The 23,463-nt window shown below is 43.1% G+C and overlaps 1 protein-coding gene across 1 annotated transcript; it reads right to left on the reverse strand.

Annotated features, from left to right (window-relative positions):
• Nucleotides 1-5,198: 5,198 nt before the first annotated feature.
• On the reverse strand, nt 5,199-23,463 carry LOC132897810 (cytochrome c oxidase subunit 7A-related protein, mitochondrial). The gene is made up of 3 exons (XM_060939033.1): nt 23,341-23,463; nt 8,004-8,138; nt 5,199-7,922 (listed from the first exon to the last, which is right to left on the reverse strand). Exons 1-3 carry the CDS (start codon nt 23,410-23,412, stop codon nt 7,782-7,784), a joined length of 348 nt encoding a protein of 115 aa, XP_060795016.1. The 5' UTR covers nt 23,413-23,463; the 3' UTR covers nt 5,199-7,781.

Below are 23,463 nucleotides of genomic sequence, written 5' to 3' on the forward strand. Positions count from 1 at the left end.
ATTCCGATAATTTGGATGGGTGAGCAAATACTTTTGGCAATATAGTGTATGTGACAATTTAGGTCAAATTGGGTTCTCTATGCTGATTGGTCAATTTTGACCTCATGCTTCCATTTATGCTAATTAGAAAAGCTAATAATAGAACAAGTAAACTTTTACTGGCTTCTCAGCTTGTTATTTCAGAGTTTTATTCAGTTTTTTACATCTCCTGTAAAAAAGGAAAAATGTCTCATAGCAGGTTTTGACCTGACAGCGACGATAAATATGACCTAAAACATCATCAGATTTTCACACAAGTCCTAAAAGTAGATAAAGAGAATCCAGTTAAACAAATGAGACAAAAATATTATACTTGGTCATTTATTTATTGAGGAAAATGATCTAATATTACATATCTGTGAGTGGCAAAAGTATGTGAACCTCTAGGATTAGCAGTTAATTTGAAGGTGAAATTAGAGTCAGGTGTTTTCAATCAATGGGGTGACAATCAGGTGTGAGTGGGCACCCTGTTTTATTTAAAGAACAGGGATCTATCAAAGTCTGATCTTCACAACGCCTTTGGGAAGTGTATCATGGCACGAACAAAGGAGATTTCTGAGGACCTCAGAAAAAGCATTGTTGATGCTCATCAGGCTGGAAAAGGTTACAAAACCATCTCTAAAGAGTTTGGACTCCACCAATCCAGTCAGACAGATTGTGTACAAATGGAGGAAATTCAAGACCATTGTTACCCTCCCCAGGAGTGGTCGACCAACAAAGATCACTCCAAGAGCAAGGCGTGTAATAGTCGGCGAGGTCACAAAGGACCCCAGGGTAACTTCTAAGCAACTGAAGGCCTCTCTCACATTGGCTAATGTTAATGTTCATGAGTCCACCATCAGGAGAACACTGAACAACAATGGTGTGCATGGCAGGGTTGCAAAGAGAAAGCCACTGCTCTCCAAAAAGAACATTGCTGCTCGTCTGCAGTTTGCTAAAGATTACGTGGACAAGCCAGAATGCTATTGGAAAAAAAATTTTGTGGACGGATAAGACCAAAATATAACTTTTTGGTTTAAACGAGAAGCATTATGTTTGGAGAAAGGAAAACTCTGCAGTCCAGCATAAGAACCTTATCCCATGTGTGAAACATGGTGGTGGTAGTATCATGGTTTGGGCCTGTTTTGCTGCATCTGGGCCAGGACGGCTTGCCATCATTGATGGAACAATGAATTCTGAATTATACCAGCGAATTCTAAAGGAAAATGTCAGGACATCTGTCCATGAACTGAATCTCAAGAGAAGGTGGGTCATGCAGCAAGACAACGACCCTAAGCACACAAATTGTTCTACGAAAGAATGGTTAAAGAAGAATAAAGTTAATGTTTTGGAATGGCCAAGTCAAAGTCCTGACCTTAATCCAATCGAAATGTTGTGGAAGGACCTGAAGCGAGCAGTTCATGTGAGGAAACCCACCAACATCCCAGTGTTGAAGCTGTTCTGTACGGAGGAATGGGCTAAAATTCCTCCAAGCCGGTGTGCAGGACTGATCAACAGTTACCGGAAATGTTTAGTTGCAGTTATTACTGCACAAGGGGGTCACACCAGATACTGAAAGCAAAGGTTCACATACTTTTGTCACTCACAGGTATGTAATATTGGATCATTTTCCTCAATAAATAAATGACCAAGTATAATATTTTTGTCTCATTTGTTTAACTGGGTTCTCTTTATCTACTTTTAGGACTTTGTGTGAAAATCTGATGATGTTTTAGGTCATATTTATGCAGAAATATAGAAGATTCTAAAGGGTTCACAAACTTTCAAGCACCACTGTATAAAGATTCGTAAAATGGTTAGAAAAAAAACATTCTGGTGAAATTGCTTCATCTCACACTGAAAAAATGAGAAGAGTCCAACTTTTAATTGAAATAAATTTATTCAAAGAAAACCAAATCCCATAAATAAATATTTACTTTCAACAAAAACACATGCACCATTATTATTGGCACCCCTGGAAATTATATTGAACATAATGCAACTTGAAGCATGTTTCCCATTTAAATTGTACAGTATTTCTGAGTTGATTGGAATGTATAGGAACAAGCTGTAATCTATGACTTCCTGATTAACTGGGGTACAAATATGAGGTGACACAGAGGCCAAATTCCCTTAGTCATCCATTAACATGGGAAAGATAAGACAGAACACACAAACCAAATGAGGGAGAAGTGTGTTGATCTTCATAAGTCAATACTTAGAAATAACAACAACTTTATTTCACGCGTACCCTTAAGCACAGTGAAATTCCTCACTGCATTTAACCCATCTGAAGCATGGTTATAAAAAAAAAAAAGCTACTCACCTGAAAAATGTTGATTTGTACTGTTAGGGCAAGAATAAAAAAGTGGGCTCTAACTAGAACTGTTACAAACTTGCCTGGAAGAGGAACCAAGTTTATTTTTCCTCACATACAGAGAGGAGGATGGTAAGAGAGGCAAAAAAAAATCCCCAAGGATCACTGTTGGTGAATTACAAGAAAAAGTAACATCTTGGGATTTCTAAGTCTCCAAAACCGCCATCAGACGCCAACTCCATGTCAACAAATTATTTGGAAGGTCTGCCAGAAAAAAAGCCTTTTCTGTCAGTTAACCACAAACGTAAGCATGTGAAGTATACAACTTTGACTGGAACTGTGTTCTATGGTCTGATGTAAGAAAAATGGAGCTTTTTGGCAATAAACACTCAAGGTGAGTTTGGCGTTAAAAGAAGGATGGCTATAATGAAAAGAACTCGATCCCAACTGTAAAATATGGTGGAAGTTCTGTGATGTTTTGGGGCTGTTTTTCCTCCAAAGGCCCTGGAAACCTTGTTAAGGTACATGACATTGTGGATTCCATAAAATACCAGGACATTATCAATCAAAATCTGGCTGCTTCTGCCAGGAAACTAAAACTGGGTCATTACTGGATCTTCCAGCAGGACAATGATCTGAACCATATGTCCAAATCAACACAAAAATGGTTAGCTGAGCACAGAATCAAGCTTCTGCCATGGCCATCTCAGTCCCCTGACCTGAACCCCATTGAAAACCTGTGAGGCGAGTTGAAGAGGAGAGAGCGAGGACCCTGGATGATGTGGAGAGATTGTGTAAAGAGGAATGGGCTCGGATGCCCTGCTCTGTGTCTCCAACCTTATAAAATATTCATCTCATCTCATTATCTCTAGCTGCTTTATCCTTCTACAGGGTCACAGGCAAGCTGGAGCCTATCCCAGCTGACTACGGGCGAAAGGCGGGGTACACCCTGGACAAGTCGCCAGGTCATCACAGGGCTGACACATAGACACAGACAACCATTCACACTCCCATTCACACCTACGGTCAATTTAGAGTCACCAGTTAACCTAACCTGCATGTCTTTGGACTGTGGGGGAAACCGGAGCACCCGGAGGAAACCCACGCGGACACGGGGAGAACATGCAAACTCCGCACAGAAAGGCCCTCGCCGGCCACGGGGCTCGAACCCGGACCTTCTTGCTGTGAGGCGACAGCGCTAACCACTACACCACCGTGCCGCCCCCTTATAAAATATTATAGGAGAAAATGAAGTGCTGTTTTACTGGCAAAGGGAGGTTGTACAAAGTATTAAACAAGTGGTGCCGATAATAGTGGCACGTGTTTTTGTTGGAAATAATTATTTCTTGATGAGAGATTTGTTTTTCTCTGAATAAAATTTCAATTAAAGGTTGGATTTTTCTCTTTTTTTTTCATTGGGAGATGAAGTGACTTCATCAAAAGGTGGATTTTTTTTCTAACCTTTACAGAGGTGCCAATAATTGTGGAGGACACGGTAGATAGAGTGAAGTGTCTTCTTGGGTTTTCTGTGCAAACCAAATCAATTTTCTTCTCACCCTTAACCTATTACACTCGTTATCAGTTGCACTTGCTGGCAAATTGATTTAATGTAAAATCAATATAGTTGGCAAAGTGCACAATGGGGAGCCTGAAGGAAACGGTATTTCACTGTACTGTATGTGTGTATGGACGTACTGACAATAAAGCACTCCTGAAACTTGAATCTGAAGTCATTTGTTGGATTAGAATAAATATATTTCTGGGAGGGCGGCACAGTGGTGTAGTGGTTAGCACTGTTGCCTCACAGCAAGAAGGTCCGGGTTCGAGCCCCATGGCCGGCGAGGGCCTTTCTGTGCGGAGTTTGCATGTTCTCCCCGTGTCCGCGTGGGTTTCCTCCGGGTGCTCCGGTTTCCCCCACAGTCCAAAGACATGCAGGTTAGGTTAACTGGTGACTCTAAATTGACCGTAGGTGTGAATGTGAGTGTGAATGGTTGTCTGTGTCTATATGTCAGCCCTGTGATGACCTGGCGACTTGTCCAGGGTGTACCCCGCCTTTCGCCCGTAGTCAGCTGGGATAGGCTCCAGCTTGCCTGTGACCCTGTAGAACAGGATAAAGTGACTAGAGATAATGCGATGAGATATTTCTGGGAAACCAGGACACACCTGGAAAGAGTCCTTGTGTTTCCATAGTTACAAGATTTCTCTTAAATCTCAGTGAGGAAGATTACCATTGATCGGCAAGGAATAAAATGTCTTCGTCTCCAGACTATTACTGAAACCTCTAAAGTGTTTATTGATTCACAGTTAACCATCCACGTGCCTATCTTGGATGCTGTCCGATTAAATCAGGACACCAGTTCAGTCTTTGTCTGTATTTGCACACAAGTTGTGGTACGGAGTGAAGCTTCGAGCCTAGCGTGATGGATCATTTCAGCTGCTGATGACTCTGTCTAGGGCTGGAAATAAATGGTCTTTCATTACCACAGACGTCAAGCCATAGCAAATGAATTATTGTGTTGTATTGTCATAGACTGCCTTGCACTGCTTTGTATTGTGACAGCCTATTAAACTTCAGGCAACAGTCATGCAAACTGTCAGCTTCATCGTGTATTATTACCACTGACTGCAAAGAAATTTTATGAAAATAAGATCCAGAGGAACAATGAAGCCCTGTTGTCATCAGTAGTATACACAAAGTTCCTGATCATTTTGGTTGAAAAAAGAGAGGCACATTCAAAACTCTTTTGTTTGTCACGGAATCTTTTTCCAATTGTGTTTCAAACTCTTGTTGCCATGTGAACGAGCAGAGTGACACATTCAGAGGCTCAGAAAAAAAAAAAAAAACCAGACAGAATACATCATCTTCAGTTATCCATCATAAAGTTTATATGAATAAGGAAAGAAATACACACACATTCATCTATCATATCATGCAATTCACATTATTTGCAATATTTCAATTCACAAGGACATTCATATTGAAAGGTAACTTACTCGAACGCGAATGGTATTTCTGTTCACTAGAAGGTGCTCTGCTATCCCTGACTCACATCTCTTGCACTCGCTGCAATAACATTGTTCTATTGAACTGATTCATAGAGGTGAGACCAGGTGCATTATAATTCAGCAGCAATCGACAAAGCTGTGAGAAACAGTTTCCTCCCCTTTTTCACTTGGCAGATGTTTCTGCAATCTCATTCTCAAAACAGATTCGATCACTGACACCTCCATGTAGCCCGAGCTTAAATGTAGTCTGGGCTTTACGTGACCACTGTGTGTGAATGGAGTTTGAATGTAGAGAAACTTTTACAGCCTAACCTACCCTATATACACTACCGTTCAAAAGTTTGGGGTCACTTTGAAATTTCCTTATTTTTGAAAGAAAAGCACTGTTCTTTTCAATGATCACTTTAAACTAATCAGAAATCCACTCTATACATTGCTAATGTGGTAAATGACTATTCTAGCTGCAAATGTCTGGTTTTTGGTGCAATATCTCCATAGGTGTATAGAGGCCCATTTCCAGCAACTCTCACTCCAGTGTTCTAATGGTACAATGTGTTTGCTCATTGCCTCAGAAGGCTAATGGATGATTAGAAAACCCTTGTACAATCATGTTAGCACAGCTGAAAACAGTTTAGCTCTTTAGAGAAGCTATAAAACTGACCTTCCTTTGAGCAGATTGAGTTTCTGGAGCATCACATTTGTGGGGTCGATTAAATGCTCAAAATGGCCAGAAAAATGTCTTGACTATATTTTCTATTCATTTTACAACTTATGGTGGTAAATAAAAGTGTGACTTTTCATGGAAAACACAAAATTGTCTGGATGACCCCAAACTTTTGAACGGTAGTGTACAGCCTGCTCTATCCTTTCACTGTCTAAATATATGTGTGTTATTTACCAGCTGGGAGGTCCGTATCGTGAAATACCGTGACTGAGGTCTTGAAAGTACTGAGCGAGGCCCTCTAGGTCAAAGTCAGTATTCAAGGCCGAGGTCACGGTATTTCACCATACGGACCAACCTTAAGCTGGTAAATAATATATTTATTTTTTTCTTTACCAAATTCTAACAGAAAACGAGAGCGCCCGAAAGGGAAAACCGAGCCGAGCCGCAATTTTGAATCCTCATTCACGGCTGTAATGCAAATTGCTTCCTCCTCGGTATACAAGTGCACTTCCATGGCAGGAAAAATAAATAAATAAATAAAAAACTACATCTTGCCACCTATGTAGTCCCCTATTTAAACAAAATTGAGTCATTCAGGATTCAGCCATGTTTTTGCTTGGCGTTAGCAAGTTAGAGGTTTTTAGCTTTCTCCTGAAATGTTTCATTTCTTCTTCCTCAGGGTAGCAAAACTCACTTTTGCTGTGAACACTGTCGTTATCGCTATCCATGCTGTAAAATTAATGCTATTCTCCTGAGAAATGCTGGCAAAAATTTATAAGATTTTTGATAATCTTATAAATAAATCTTATAAAAAAATTAAAAAACATAAATGTTGACAAAAAAAATTATATTACGTTTGTTGTTGTTGTGAGCGAGCGAGTCACCAGAGGTCCATAACCAGGGTCCATATCGTAGGATACAGACCTGCTCACCAGCCAATCAGAGCGCAGGATTTGATGGAAACCGCACCGCGAAAAAAATAATTGTAATTATTCTATCCACATTCACTGGATATGAGCAATTGCGTGCTCTGATTGGCTACTCTACTATTAGACTATCAACTCCTATATCATGAGTAGAGAAAAACAAAATGGCGGAGCATGTTGCTGAACCAACCGAGGACGAAATAAAAACGACTTGAAAACAAAACCCCCCAAAATAAAGAGGCAACAAAATATGGAATGAAAGTATTTGATGGTAAGAATGTATCTTTTTATTTTTCAAGAATTATTCTTACTATTATTATTATTGCATTTTTCACAAATTGCTCGTCATTTCGCCGGTTTGTTTACATTCTAAGCGGAAATGATTTTGTCGGACATTTTGGATAAAGTTTTTATTTATCGAATTTGCAAAAAATAAAAATGCTCCGTTTCTCAAAATCCAATCAATTTGGATAGAAAAAAAAACAACAACAACCAGTTATTCCACTCAATCTCGTCGTACATGGCTTATAGCCAACTCGGCGCTACGTGCCTCGCCAGCTGTCAGCTCATGTACGACTCAATTTCGTGGAATAACTTAAATATATACACTACAAATTTCCCATTATTCACCAACACACACTTATTGCTGCTAGAGAAGCAGACCGTTTGTCCCTTTGTATTAACCAGAGCTATGATCAGTACAACAGAATTGTTCACTGTAAATGAGGTCAGAGGTTGTTCAGAGTCCTCCCTATAATCTTCACACATAACTGCCATTTGTCCCATGATGTTAAATATATCCCAGAAAACATTACAGTCTCTTTTAAAGTTCATGAATACCAATGTGCCTTTACTTATTCTTAGGCTGTGCAGCTATGTAAAGAGCCACCAAACAGTACAGAGCACCTCCGACAGTTAAAGCCATGGTGGTTCTGTACAGGAGCCGGTCAGGAACACCGCGTTTAAGGTGCACCGGGACCCCATCTGATGCCTGAAGGACAGAGAACAACCCAATCATTAACAGAACGTACATCACTTCGGTAATATTTGAATATTTTCTTAACGTGCATACCTGAAATATCCTCTGGAGATCTGGAACCCTGTTGGCACCCATGTATTCTGGAGACACTCCAGATTCAGAAATCACTTTGGTTGGGGTAGCAAAGATCAATGGAGAGGTTTCAGAGGGTGCACTTGACCTTAAACCCTGGAAATCACATTACATACGATATGAAAGATCTCTCAATATGCCTGATCAATGTAGATCAAAATGTCCGAGTTTAATTTAATTCAGTCTTTTGGAGGTAAATTCATGTCTGATCATCATTGCAGGGCGGCACGGTGGTGTAGTGGTTAGCGCTGTCGCCTCACAGCAAGAAGGTCCGGGTTCGAGCCCCGTGGCTGGCGAGGGCCTTTCTGTGTGGAGTTTGCATGTTCTCCCCGTGTCCGCGTGGGTTTCCTCCGGGTGCTCCGGTTTCCCCCACAGTCCAAAGACATGCAGGTTAGGTTAACTGGTGACTCTAAATTGACCGTAGGTGTGAATGTGAGTGTGAATGGTTGTCTGTGTCTATGTGTCAGCCCTGTGATGACCTGGCGACTTGTCCAGGGTGTACCCCGCCTTTCGCCCGTAGCCAGCTGGGATAGGCTCCAGCTTGCCTGCGACCCTGTAGAAGGATAAAGCGGCTAGAGATAATGAGATGAGATCATCATTGCAGTGCATCCTTCCTTTACAGTAAATTTAGACTCCCGAGATCTGTTATTAGATGCCAGGATTTGAAGAATATGGAATCAGTTATAGAGAAATAAACAGGTTTACAATGACAAAGCTAGAAATATCATGAGTCTACTGTTAGTCTAATGCATTTCATTACATTTACTACATTATTTTTTTTTCCTGTTCTTTCTGATATCTTCTTCTATCTTGTTCTTTCTATTAGCATTGATAGTGTGCTTGCTAAGCCTGCTCCTGTCGTCAGGAATCTTGGCATACCATTTGATCCATCGCTCAATTTTGATCTTCATATTAAGTCACTCATCAAACTTGCTTTCTTTCACCTCCGTAACATTGCTCATCTCCGTCCCCTTCTGACTAGAAATGAAGCACAAACTCTGGTTCATCCTTTCATTATGTCCCGTTTAGATTACTGTAATTCACTCTTCATTGGCCTTCCTGCAAAGTCCTTACAAAATCTACAATATATTCATAAATCTGCAGCGAGACTTCTAACTCGTACTAAACACTCTGCTCACATCAGAATCATGTTTATTGGCCAAGTATGTTGACACACACAAGGACTCTGGTTCCGGCAGTTGGTGTCTCTCTAATGATTCAGGTCAAAAAGTCAAAGTCCTTCCCGCACCATTCATGGTGCGTTTGGCAGCGCCGAGCTCCATTTCGTAGCCCTCAGCCTCTCGCCTATATTGCATAGCTAGGGTTACAGTGAGGGGCTAGTCCTCTGGTAACCATGAGAGTTTGACTCCCCATTCGCATCTGTATTGCAGCGTACCTTGCCAGATGGCAGTAGGCACCATTTTTATGATGGTCTTTGGTATGACCCGATTGTGAGTAGAACTTGTGATCTCCCGATCAAGAGGCAGACACGCTAACCACTAGGCCACTTGCTGGGGGGGGGATTATACGGAGGGGGGCTGAACTCTCTCAGCTACACTGGCTACTGGTTTTATCCCGTATTAAATTTATAATCTTGCTTCTTACTTTCAAAGCCATGCGTAATCTTGCTCTGACGTACCTTGGGGAACTACTGACCCCTTACACCCCCACTTACTCACCAAGGACTTCTAGTAACAATTTACTTGCTGTCCCACGCACCAGATTTTCCACTATGAGGGGCAGTTCCTTCAGTGCCATTGCCCCTAAACTCAAACTCCTTCCTCAATCTCTCTGTGACTGCTCTTCTTTCAAATCTCAATTGAAGACTTATCTTTTCCATGATCATTTCTCTTCCTCTCTTAACCTCTCTCCCCCTACTCTATAAATTGAACTTGGGATTGTAAAAGGCACTACAGACATTTCCATCCATTATCTGTAGCCGCTTATCCTGTTCTACAGGGTCGCAGGCAAGCTGGAGCCTATCCCAGCCGACTATGGGCAAGAGGCGGGGTACACCCTGGACAAGTTGCCAGGTCATCACAGGGCTGACACAGAGACAAACAACCATTCACACCTACGGTCAATTTAGAGCCACCAAGTAACCTAACCTGCATGTCTTTGGACTGTGGGGGAAACCGGAGCATCCGGAGGAAACCCACACAGACACGGGGAGACACTGCTTTTATCTTCGTGTTTTGTGTTTGAATCCTTAGGTACAACCCCGATTCCAAAAAAGTTGGGACAAAGTACAAATTGTAAATAAAAACGGAATGCAATAATTTGCAAATCTCAAAAACTGATATTGTATTCACAATAGAACATAGACAACATATCAAATGTCGAAAGTGAGACATTTTGAAATTTCATGCCAAATATTGGCTCATTTGAAATTTCATGACAGCAACACATCTCAAAAAAGTTGGGACAGGGGCAATAAGAGGCTGGAAAAGTTAAAGGTACAAAAAAGGAACAGCTGGAGGACCAAATTGCAACTCATTAGGTCAATTGGCAATAGGTCATTAACATGACTGGGTATGAAAAGAGCATCTCGGAGTGGCAGCGGCTCTCAGAAGTAAAGATGGGAAGAGGATCACCAATCCCCCTAATTCTGCGCTGACAAATAGTGGAGCAATATCAGAAAGGAGTTCGACAGTGTAAAATTGCAAAGAGTTTGAACATATCATCATCTACAGTGCATAATATCATCAAAAGATTCAGAGAATCTGGAAGAATCTCTGTGCGTAAGGGTCAAGGCCGGAAAACCATACTGGGTGCCCGTGATCTTCGGGCCCTTAGACGGCACTGCATCACATACAGGCATGCTTCTGTATTGGAAATCACAAAATGGGCTCAGGAATATTTCCAGAGAACATTATCTGTGAACACAATTCACCGTGCCATCCGCCGTTGCCAGCTAAAACTCTGTAGTTCAAAGAAGAAGCCGTATCTAAACATGATCCAGAAGCGCAGACGTCTTCTCTGGGCCAAGGCTCATTTAAAATGGACTGTGGCAAAGTGGAAAACTGTTCTGTGGTCAGACGAATCAAAATTTGAAGTTCTTTATGGAAATCAGGGACGCCGTGTCATTCGGACTAAAGAGGAGAAGGACGACCCAAGTTGTTATCAGCGCTCAGTTCAGAAGCCTGCATCTCTGATGGTATGGGGTTGCATTAGTGCGTGTGGCATGGGCAGCTTACACATCTGGAAAGACACCATCAATACTGAAAGGTATATCCAGGTTCTAGAGCAACATGTGCTCCCATCCAGACGACGTCTCTTTCAGGGAAGACCTTGCATTTTCCAATATGACAATGCCAAACCACATACTGCATCAATTACAGCATCATGGCTGCGTAGAAGAAGGGTCCGGGTACTGAACTGGCCAGCCTGCAGTCCACATCTTTCACCCATAGAAAACATTTGGCGCATCATAAAATGGAAGATACGACAAAAAAGACCTAAGACAGTTGAGCAACTAGAATCCTACATTAGACAAGAATGGGTTAACATTCCTATCCCTAAACTTGAGCAACTTGTCTCCTCAGTCCCCAGACGTTTACAGACTGTTGTAAAGAGAAAAGGGGATGTCTCACAGTGGTAAACATGGCCTTGTCCCAACTTTTTTGAGATGTGTTGTTGTCATGAAATTTAAAATCACCTAATTTTTCTCTTTAAATGATACATTTTCTCAGTTTAAACATTTGATATGTCATCTATGTTCTACTCTGAATAAAATATGGAATTTTGAAACTTCCACATCATTGCATTCCGTTTTTATTTACAATTTGTACTTTGTCCCAACTTTTTTGGAATCGGGGTTGTATTACTACTTGATGTAGTTTGGACATAAAAAACAGACACTGCTAGCAGCTTAGTAATAAATGTTTCACAGAAATTTCTGAAATGAGAGATTGTGAGCTGAGTTCTGGAATGCAGATAAGCTATAAATATTCTCAAGTTCTGTAGCAATAGTGTAAAATATTTCTGGCTTTTTTTTATGTTCTCTATGTACTTAAATGTCTCATTTTAAACTTAACGTGATAAGATCATGTAAATATATGATTTCTATTCACATAAAGTTAGTAAACGGGTAATTTAAAAAAAATACAGATGTTATAATGGACTTGAGTGATACGGATATATGTGGGGGGGTTGGGGGGGGTTATGTTTTTACATGCGATATTTAGCACTTCCTTTTTTTGGTGAAAATGGTGATTGCTGACATTACAACAAGTAAAAATAATTTATTTGGGATGTAAATAAAGGGTTAATACTGAGAAACCAGACTTGGTAAATTTTGCAAAGTAGGTTACATATGCTCCCTGACTACATCCCCTCGATGCCTTCCATGGGCCCACATGTGAGAAAGGAGACCAATGCGGGACCCACAAATCCGGGGGCAGATGGTGCAAAGGAAGACGCCGGCCGGGGCAGCTGGGTGGAGTCTTCGGGCTGTGTGCTTCTCCTCAAAGCGCTGGACTCCATTCTAGGAGGTAGATGAGAAAGCCTGTGCGAAGATTTGTTGATAATGGTGGTGGCAAGCTTGCGCAATTCCCGCCCGCACCACTTGACTCCACAGCAGTGATCCGATGGCAGGCCAACCCACGCGGACACGGGGAGAACATGCAAACTCCACACAGAAAGGCCATCGCTGGCCACTGGGCTCGAACCCGGACCTTCTTGCTGTGAGGCGACAGTGCTAACCACTACACCACCGTGCCACCCATAGTATAGACATTTAGTTTTTATTATTATTGTTGTGCGGGGGGAGAAGTCCAACTCCACGTCCACGTCGTCCCTTGGTGGGCAACGCATCAAAGTAAGGGACTGCCAGCCAAGGTGAAGTACGGTGGGGACTTCGTGTGCCCTGGCGCCGCCACGGTAGCTGTCAAGGCTTGGCTGGAACCCTGAAACGACGCTGCCAATGGAGCTCTGGCACCCCGCTCCACGAGGGAACCAGCATCAGTGGTGCAGCTCCTCACCAGCCTGATCGTCTCGCCCTATGGCCTGCCATCGGATCACTGCTGTGGAGTCAAGTGGTGCGGGCGGGAATTGCGCAAGCTTGCCACCACCATTATCAACAAATCTTCGCACAAGCTTTCTCATCTACCTCCTAGAATGGAGTCCAGCGCTTTGAGGAGAAGCACACAAGAGACCGGGAGGAGAAGCACGCAGCCCGAAGACTCCACCCAGCTGCCCCGGCCGGCGTCTTCCTTTGCACCACCTGCCCCCGGATTTGAGGGTCCTGCATTGGTCTCCTTTCTCACATGTGGGCCCATGGAAGGCATCGAGGGGATGTAGTCAGGGAGCATATGTAATCTACTTTGCAAAATTTGCCAAGTCTGGTTTCTCAGTATTAACCCTTTATTTACATCCCAAATAAATTATTTTTACTTGTTGTAATGTCAGCAATCACCATTTTCACCAAAAAAAAAGGAAGTGCTAAATATCGCATGTAAAAACATAACCCCCCCAACCCCCCCACATATATCCGTATCACTCAAGTCCATTATAACATCTGTATTTTTTTTAAATTACCCGTTTACTAACTTTATGTGAATAGAAATCATATATTTACATGATCTTAACACGTTAAGTTTAAAATGAGACATTTAAGTCCATTGAGAACATAAAAAAAGCCAGAAATATTTTACACTATTGCTACAGAACTTGAGAATATTTATAGCTTATCTGCATTCCAGAACTCAGCTCACAATCTCTCATTTCAGAAATTTCTGTGAAACATTTATTACTAAGCTGCTAGCAGTGTCTGTTTTTTTATGTCCAAACTACATCAAGTAGTAATACTTTGCCTAAGGATTCAAACACAAAACACGAAGATAAAAGCAGTTATTGGTAACACATATTATGACCACAAATAAAGCAGAATGAGCATTTTCTAAGAGCATGCATATTAAGCTACCTTCAAATGTGCACGTTTATGATGCAATGAACTCATCATTTGATATTCCATATTAACGAATAAGTAAAAAACGAATGATACTTCTAATTCGAAATATTATATTTGACATGTGCAGGTTTCAAATTTTGTCTTATAAAATCTTTTATTCAAATAAGGAATCACTTATCCCAGCTTTTTCTTGAAGAGTTGGTATGTGGACACATTGTTATTAAGCATTAGCATATTAGCACAAAGCATATTTACAAAGATGAGGAATCTGTTGTGGTATGTGGTTGTGTATGGAGAGTGCATCCATCCATCCATTATCTGTAGCCGCTTATCCTGTTCTACAGGATCGCAGGCAAGCTGGAGCCTATCCCAGCTGACTGTGGGCGAGAGGCGGGGTACACCCTGGACAAGTCACCAGGTCATCGCAGGGCTGACACATAGGTGGGGTTTACATTAGACCGTATCAGCGGATCATCAGATTAACGTTTTTTAAAACGATTAGCGTGCACACAGCAACGCCAATACACGATTCGCGTGCACACAGCAACGCCAATACACGGATACGCTAATCACATGACTAATTCGGCACGCAAGTTGAAATGTGTCAGTGCAGCTCATCGCTTCCTCCTCAGCGGCTGCGCTCCAAATCACTCCGCCCTGAACAGCGAGTGCCCTCTGGAGGGTGCGCACTCCGGCCCTGCGCAGCTCACAGAGCGCGCGAGTGTAGTGCACAAGCAGTGATTCGGGACTGAGCCGCTGTGTGCAAGTCACTTACCACTTGCAAGTGGAAGGATGGCAAGCCTAAAGACCATCATAACTACACAATGGGCAGTATTTGCATCAGTATTTGCAGTATTTTTATACTTTTATACTCTTTAATGAAAGGTGATACAAGGCGGAAGTCCGCGCCGTTTTTCAGCAGTCGCGTCACATGACCAACGCCAGCGAATCAGGAAGGTGGATGTCACAGTGACGTTGTCCAATGACGACGTCAGCTAGAGCTCAGCACAGCGTATCCGCGTATTCTCAATGTTTACACAGCACCGGATCAGACACGATCTGGATTGAATACGTGGACCCTGGCGGATTCCCGTTTCCAGGCGTTTTAATGTAAACGGACAGTGCATCCGCGAAGAAAACGAGACAGATACGGTCTAATGTAAAATTGGCCATAGAGACACACAACCATTCACACTCACATTCACACCTACGGTCAATTTTGAGCCACCAATTAGCCTAACCTGCATGGCTTTGAACTGGGGGGGAAACCGGAGCACCCGGAGGAAACCCACACAGGAGCCGCTGGGTTCGAACCCAGGACCTTCTTGCTGTGAGGCGACAATGCTAACCACTACACCACTGGTATGGAGAGTGAATGTGCAGATAAGCATCAGACATTTCAGTAACTCTATAACTAACAGGTTCACTAGTTATCTACAATTTGTAAGAAAAAAAGAGTTATATTCTTAATTATGGCAGACATCTGAGACAAGCATACAAACATACAGATAGGCAAAGATAGACACACAAAGAAGCGACTAAGGGCCCGTTTACACAAGGACGCAGTCGGGTAAAAACGACTAAATATTTTATCGGGAGTGCCTTTCGTCTACACGGGGACCGCGTTTCCGAGGCTGAAAAACGGAAAAAATCGAAAACGCCTTCCAGAGTGGATAAGTTAAAAACAGCCCCCGTTGCATATCCGTCTAAACTACCCAATACGCGAAACTCTGCTCGGATCTGCTCACGTCGGGTACGCGTTTATGTCATACATATGTCATATACCGTCCATGCCAGCCCGGGAAGTAAGAAAGTAAGTAAAAAAGTAAGAGCATGTCTGATTACATCGATCCAACGGACCTTCAAGCTGCTCTGGCAGCTTTAATAAACGTCCAGGAGTCCTTCGAACATTATACCGAATCTGCACATATACCGTTAATGAACAGAGGCGGGTATGCAATTACCTTTATGAATTTTTGGATACACCGATTCGTCGGAGGACGTTTTTCTTAACCTCATGAATAGCCATAGCCAGAGTAGTCAAAGTTTTCGCGGCGCAGATGTGCAGATTAGGGTATTAGGCAGAAAAAGAAATTTACCAGTCAAAAATAATATTTTATATAATCCTGATAAGCGCCGCAGGTGCGAAGACAAGCGCCGCAGGCGCGAAGTCCCTCTAGGGGGGTCTGGGGGCATGCCCCCCCAGAAAATTTTTGAAATTTAGACTTCATTTCCTGCATTCTAGGACATTTTCAGGGTGAAATGGCGTGTAATTTTTGATCAGAAATATTGCATATTTTTACTTTGTATTTTTTTCAGTTTCACTCCTGAATGTATCAGATGTATGTATGGTGTTTGATTTGGTAACAAAAGTGAAAAGAAAATAAACAACAATGAATTGTATATAATCTTTTGATCTAGTTACAGTATTTAATAAAAAAAAAAACCCAACAGTATTCTATTTTACCATACCCCAATGAACCCCCCTTGTTAATCAATGTATCACACATACCTTTTCTGTCTTTTTGTGGAAAAACGAATCAGTTTTTGTCACATTCAATTTGGGGCGTTTGTTGGGATTCATCTTGATCCAGAAGAGTGAGTCAGCAAAAAAAAATGCGGTTCTCCCGCCAAGAAAGAGGAAACTACAACGCAGGGTGTTTGGCAATTTTCGACCAATCAGAATTCGCGATTTATTCAGTCCGCATGTTACAAGATTCAGTGCGGGCCAAAATGGCGGAAACGATGAAATATTCTGATTTTTCATTTCAAGTTTTCAGTATTTTTCGTATTAAACTGTGTTTCTTACGATTTGTAAATGATGGCGGAACCACACACGGACTGGCCATCGGGAGTAGCGGGAGTTTTCCCAGTGGGCCGGTGGTTCAGTGTGGGCCAGCGGAGAAAAAAAAAAAACAGTTGCGCGCTGGCCTTTAATATGATAAGCAATGTTAACAGTTTCTTTAACAAACTGTTAACATTGCTTATCATATTAAAGGCCAGCGCGCAACTGTAATAAGCAATGTTAACAGTTTGTTAAAGAAACTGTTAACATTGCTTATCATATTAAAGGCCAGCGCGCAACTGTTTTTTTTTTTTTTCTCCGCCGGCCCACGCTGAACCACCAGCCCACCGGGAAAACTCCCGCTACTCCCGATGGCCAGTCCGTGTGTGGGCGGAACATAACTGGATTTATCGGATGACATGTGGGAGTATTCATGTGCGAAAATTTTCGGCATTATCGTCCGTTTCAGTATCCGTCTGTGTGTATACTTGCCCGTTGAAATCGGCAATCGCCCGTCAAATTTACGGGTGGACGGGTCTCTGCCTAATACCTTAGTGCAGATCAGACAAGACGGAAGACGTTGCGCAAGCGTGCAGACATAGCGGAGGTCTTTCACAGCACCACCTAGCCGCCTGGCATGCACATCCAATTTAATTCCACACATTTATGCGTCACCGTATAGATGCAGATTTCCTCCTTGAAAACGGTCGTGTAGACGCGGAGAAAAGTGAGAACGAAAACGGACTTTTGCGTTTTTGTTTCAGACCGTCCCCGTGTAAAGTGGGCCTAACTTGCTGAAATATTTTTGCAACAGAGTTATGGGACCCCAACAGAAAACCAGTCACCTTGTTAAGCACTTTTTTTCATCAATCTTGAAACAAACATACTTTTAGATAAAGAATCTATAGAGTAACAAACTCCTAAAAGCAAAAAGTTATGTCGGTTGAATAGACTGAGCAGCACACCACACCACCTTTGAGGTTTGAACTGATCCCACTCAGTAGTTGAGGTCCTTTTAGGGTTAAATGGGCATCTAATGTATGAACCATGCTTTTGACCTGAGTAAAAAGGTTGTGTGTCACAAATAACACCTATTACGGATATAATAATTGCATATTAATGATGTAATACTTTTATACCAATTTCCTATATGTGGTTTCAGGGCTCTTTTTATGAGCAAAGTTCCCCTGTATAATGAAATATGAAACAGCAGCCTACAAACATTACAACGAGTCCAGATTTATGAATTTATATCTAAACTTGTATATTATTACCAAAAACAAAACTTGGCAAATTTTGCAAAGTAGCCTCCAAATATAAATAAATACTGCCTGACTACATCAGGGGGCGGAGCCTTTTCTTACAAAACCCCACAGTTATGGAACAGCCTTCCAAGTAGTGTTCGGGACTCAGACACAGCCTCAGGCCAAGTTTACATTAGACCGTATCTGTCTCGTTTTCTTCGCGGATGCACTGTCTGTTTACATTAAAACGCCTGGAAACGCCGGGAAACGGGAATCCGCCAGGGTCCACGTGTATTCAATCCAGATCGTGTCTGGTCCGGTGCTGTGTAAACATTGAGAATACGCGGATACGCTGTGCTGAGCTCTAGCTGGCGTCGTCATTGGACAACGTCACTGTGACCTCCACCTTCCTGATTCGCTGGCGTTCGTCATGTGACGCGACTGCTGAAAAACGGCGCGGACTTCCGCCTTGTATCACCTTTCATTAAAGAGTATAAAAGTATGAAAATACTGCAAATACTGATGCAAATACTGCCCATTGTGTAGTTATGATTGTCTTTAGGCTTGCCATCCTTCCACTTGCAAGTGGCAAGTGACGCGCATGCCCGACATGCACTGAGATCACACACACAGCGGCTCAGTCCCGAATCACTGCTTGTGCACTTCACTCGCGCGCTCTGTGAGCTGCACAGGGCCGGACTGCGCACCCTCCAGAGGGCACTCGCTGTTCAGGGCGGAGTGATTTGGAGCGCAGGATGCCTGCGGAGCCGAGCGTATCCGTGTATTGGCGTTGCTGTGTGCACGCGAATCGTGTATTGGTGTTGCTGTGTGCACACTAATCGTTTTAAAAACGTTAATCTGATGATCCGCTGATACGGTCTAATGTAAACCCCACCTCAGTGTTTAATGGCCCTTTTCCACTACCCTTTTTCAGCTCACTTCAGCTCGCTTCAGCCCGACACAGCACGACTCAGCTCGCTTCAGCCCTGCTTAGCACCCAAAACTCGCACGGTTTTGGAGTGGGGCTGAAGCGAGCCAAACCGAGCCGAGTGGGGCTAGGGGCGTGAGGAGACATTCCCCTGTGCACTGATTGGTGAGGAGGAGTGTCCTCACATGCCCACACACGCCCCGCAAGCACGCTGGGATCTGTAAACACCGTAAACCCGGAAGAAGAATTACGAATTACGAGAATTTCTGAAGCCTTAAGCGCCTCGCCTCATCTATACGCTCTTGCCAGTATCTGTTGGCGTTGTCGGTGACAACAAGCCACAGCACCAAGACCAGCAACACTAACGACTCCATGTTTATTGTTTACTATCCGGGTCGTGAGACTACCGCTTAAAAGGTCACTGATGTCACTGTTTGCGCCGCCTAACGACATCACGTGATGTCCACCCACTTTCGCTAACTCCACCCAATGTGTCCACCCACTTCCAGCCAGCACGGTTCAGCACGGTTGTAGTCGAAATGCAACTCCAACAGCCCCACTCAGCTCAACTCAGCCTGGCACGGCTCAGCCCAACTCAGCCGCGTTGGTAGTGGAAAAGCGGCATAAGTCTAGGCTGAAAACATATCTGTTTAGTCAAGTCTTTTGTTAAATAGTGTTTATGAGATAAAGGTGTAGATCTGGAGGGTCCTCAGACATAGAGTGTTTTGGTAAACTGCAGAGGTGGAAAAACTGGATTGACAAAGTAAAAGTCCTGCTTAGGTTTTCCTTCTGCCTGTGCTCTCAACACAGGTGATTTCACCAATTAGCTCATCACCCTGGCTTAGGGGATGTTGTAATTAGGATCAGCTGGTTCATTGAATTGGCTGGAGCAAAAATGTGGCAGGGTTTTTACTTTCTGCACCCGGGTTTTTCCACCTCTGGTAAACTGGGATGTATGGATGCTGTCAGTCCCCCACTCGCTCGCTCACTTGAGTTTGTTGACGGTGTAGTGGCTGCTGCTTTATGTCCCGGGGCTCCCTCATGCCTGTGTTACCTTCTGGCTCTCCCCTTTTAGTTATGCTGTCATAGTTAGTTTTGCCGGAGTCCCTGCTTGTACTCAGCGCAAAATGTATACTGTTCCTACTTATTCAGGGTGACACTGGGCATACCTAACAACCAGTGTTTTTTCTCTCTTCCCCCCAAAAAAAACTGTCCCTCTGAGTTACGTCAATCCTGGGATCGAGATGCTGACCTCTTCTGCTCCTCGGACCTGCCTGATCCATCCTGATGCCCTATGTCTGGTTGGAGTCTCATCACATCGCTCCTGTAGAGGACGGCCCCATATGGACAGTTGAAAGTCACACTTGGAAGACGCTCTGGACTCTTACAGTAATGCTTTTATGACTGAGGACTACAGTTGACTTGCTAACTTTAGGACTGCAGTCGTCATGAACAGTTTTGCACTCAAGTTTCCATCAATGAAGAGTTTATAACATCAACAAAACCGACTTCATGTTAAAACTGTTAATGTTATAGTCATGCTGTGTGTTGTTGTCCACGTGAAGATGGGTTCCCTTTTGAGTCTGGTTCCTCTCGAGGTTTCTTCCTCGTGTCATCTGGGGGAGTTTTTCCTTGCCACTATCGCCACAGGCTTGCTCATTGGGGATAGATTAGGGATAAAATTGGCTCATGTCCTGGGTCATTCAGATTCTGTACAGCTGCTTTGGGACAATGTTTATTGTTAAAAAGCGCTATAGAAACAAACTTGACTAATGGATGTCAGAAGGGAGGAAGATGAAATGTCATCAACCACGAAGGACTGCCATAAGCTAAGCGATTATTGTTGTTATAACAAAAACCCAAACATCACTAAAGCAAAGAATAATTCAAACTGATATCTACATAGAGTTGTGTAAAAAACCTGCTGAAACCTTTCAGTTCTCTCCAGTAGAGATGTAACAACCCCATAGAGACTGTCCTGGCCTAATTATTTCGAACTGATATACAGCGGTGCCTGAAAGTTTGTGAACCCTTTAGAATTTTCTATATTTCTGCATAAATGACCTAAAAAAAGTTCAGATTTTCACACAAGTCCTAAAAGTAGATAAAGAGAACCCAGTTAAACAAATGAGACAAAAATATAATACTCGATCATTCATTTATTGAGGAAAATTATACAATATTACATATCTGTGAGGAGCAAAAGTATGTGAACCTTTGCTTTCAGTATCTGGTGTGACCCCCTTGTGCAGCAATAACTGCAACTAAACGTTTCCAGTAACTGTTGATCAGTCCTGCACACCGGCTTGGAGGAATTTTAGCCCGTTCCTCCGTACAGAACAGCTTCAACTCTGGGATGTTGGTGGGTTTCCTCACATGAACTGCTCACTTCAGGTCCTTCCACAACATTTGGATTGGATTAAGGTCAGGACTTTGACTTGGCCATTCCAAAACATTAACTTTATTCTTCTTTAACCATTCTTTGGTAGAATCACTTGTGTGCTTAGGGTTGTTGTCTTGCTGCATGACCCACTTTCTCTTGAGATTCAGTTCATGGACAGATGTCCTGACATTTTCCTTTAGAATTCGCTGGTATAATTCAGAATTCATTGCTCCATCAGTGATGGCAAGCCGTCCTGGCCCAGATGCAGCAAAACAGGCCCAAACCATGATACGACCACCACCATGTTTCACAGATGGGATAAGGTTATAATTCTGGAATGCAGCGTTTTCCTTTCTCCAAACATAACGCTTCTCATTTAAACCAAAAAGTTCTATTTTGGTCTCATCCATCCACAAAACATTTTTCCAACAGCCTTCTGGCTTGTCCACGTGATCTTTAGCAAACTGCAGACAAGCAGCAATGTTCTTTTTGGAGAGCAGTGGCTTTCTCTTTGCAACCCTGCCATGCACACCATTGTTGTTCAGTGTTCTCCTGATGGTGGACTCATGAACATTAGCCAATGTGAGAGAGGCCTTCAGTTGCTTAGAAGTTCCCCTGGGGTCCTTTGTGACCTCGCCGACTATTACACGCCTTGCTCTTGGAGTGATCTTTTGGCCCTTTTGCACTACCCTTTTTCAGCTCACTTCAGCTCGCTTCAGCCTGACACGGCTTGTGTTTCGACTACCTCAGAGCAGCACGACTCAGCTCGCTTCAGCCTTGCTTAGCACCCAAAACTCGCACGGTTTTGGAGTGGAGCTGAAGCGAGCCAAACCGAGCCAAGTGGGGCTAGGGGCGTGAGCAGACACTCCCCTGTGCACTGATTGGTGAGGAGGAGTGTCCTCACATGCCCCCACACGCCCCGCGAGCACGCTGGGATCTGTAAACCCGGAAGAAGAAGAATTACGAGAATTTCTGAAGCCTTATGCGCCTCGCCTCATCTATACGCTCTTGCCAGTATCTGTTGGCGTTGTCGGTGACAACACGCCACAGCACCAAGACCAGCAACACTAACGACTCCATGTCCTCCATGTTTATTGTTTACTATCCGGGTCGTGAGACTACCGCTTAAAAGGTCACTGATGTCACTGTTTGCGCCGCCTAACGACATCACGTGACGTCCACCCACTTTCGCTAACTCCACCCAATGTGTCCACCTACTTCCAGCCAGCACGGTTCAGCGCAGTTGTAGTCGAAATGCAAATCCAACAGCCCCGCTCAGCTCGGCTCAGCCGCATTTGTAGTGGAAAAGCGGCATTTGTTAGTCGACCACTCCTGGAGAGGGTACCAATGGTCTTGAATTTCGTCCATTTGTACACAATCTGTCTGACTGTGGATTGGTGGAGTCCAAACTCTTTAGAGATGATTTTGCAACCTTTTCCAGCCTGATGAGCATCAACAACGCTTTTTCTGAGGTCCTCAGAAATCTCCTTTGTTCGTGCCATGATACACTTCCACAAACATGTGTTGTGAAGATCAGACTTTGATAGATCCCTGTTCTTTAAATAAAACAGGGTGCCCACTCACACCTGATTGTCATCCCATTGATTGGAAACACCTGACTCTAATTTCACCTTCAAATTAACTGCTAATCCTAGAGGTTCACATACTTTTGCCACTCACAGGTATGTAATATTGGATCATTTTCCTCAATAAATAAATGAGCAAGTATAATATTTTTGGCTCATTTGTTTAACTGGGTTCTCTTTATCTACTTTTAGGACTTGTGTGGCAATCTGATGATGTTTTAGGTCATATTTATGCAGAAATATAGAAAATTCTAAAGGGTTCACAAACTTTCAAGCCCCACTGTATGTGTGTGTGAGATTGAAACGGCACAGTCTGTGTTAGCGTTCATCCAATGACACATTCCAGGTCACGGCACTGTTAGCTTTCCCAGCTAGCTCGTTCTGCTCCAGTTAGCCAACATAAAGATTATTTTTAGCCTAGTAAAATGCTTCCTTTCTTCCAGATAATTATGACAGATTACCTGTGGACTGTAGGCCGAAGATGACACAGATCCCGTTAGTCTCTGAGTTAAACCGCTAAATTTATAATACATTTTACCCGCTAAGTGAGCGACCTCAGTACACCGCACGTGACCGACCGGCTT

The sequence above is a fragment of the Neoarius graeffei genome, chromosome 14 (assembly GCF_027579695.1).
Source record: "Neoarius graeffei isolate fNeoGra1 chromosome 14, fNeoGra1.pri, whole genome shotgun sequence".
NCBI lineage: Eukaryota > Metazoa > Chordata > Actinopteri > Siluriformes > Ariidae > Neoarius > Neoarius graeffei.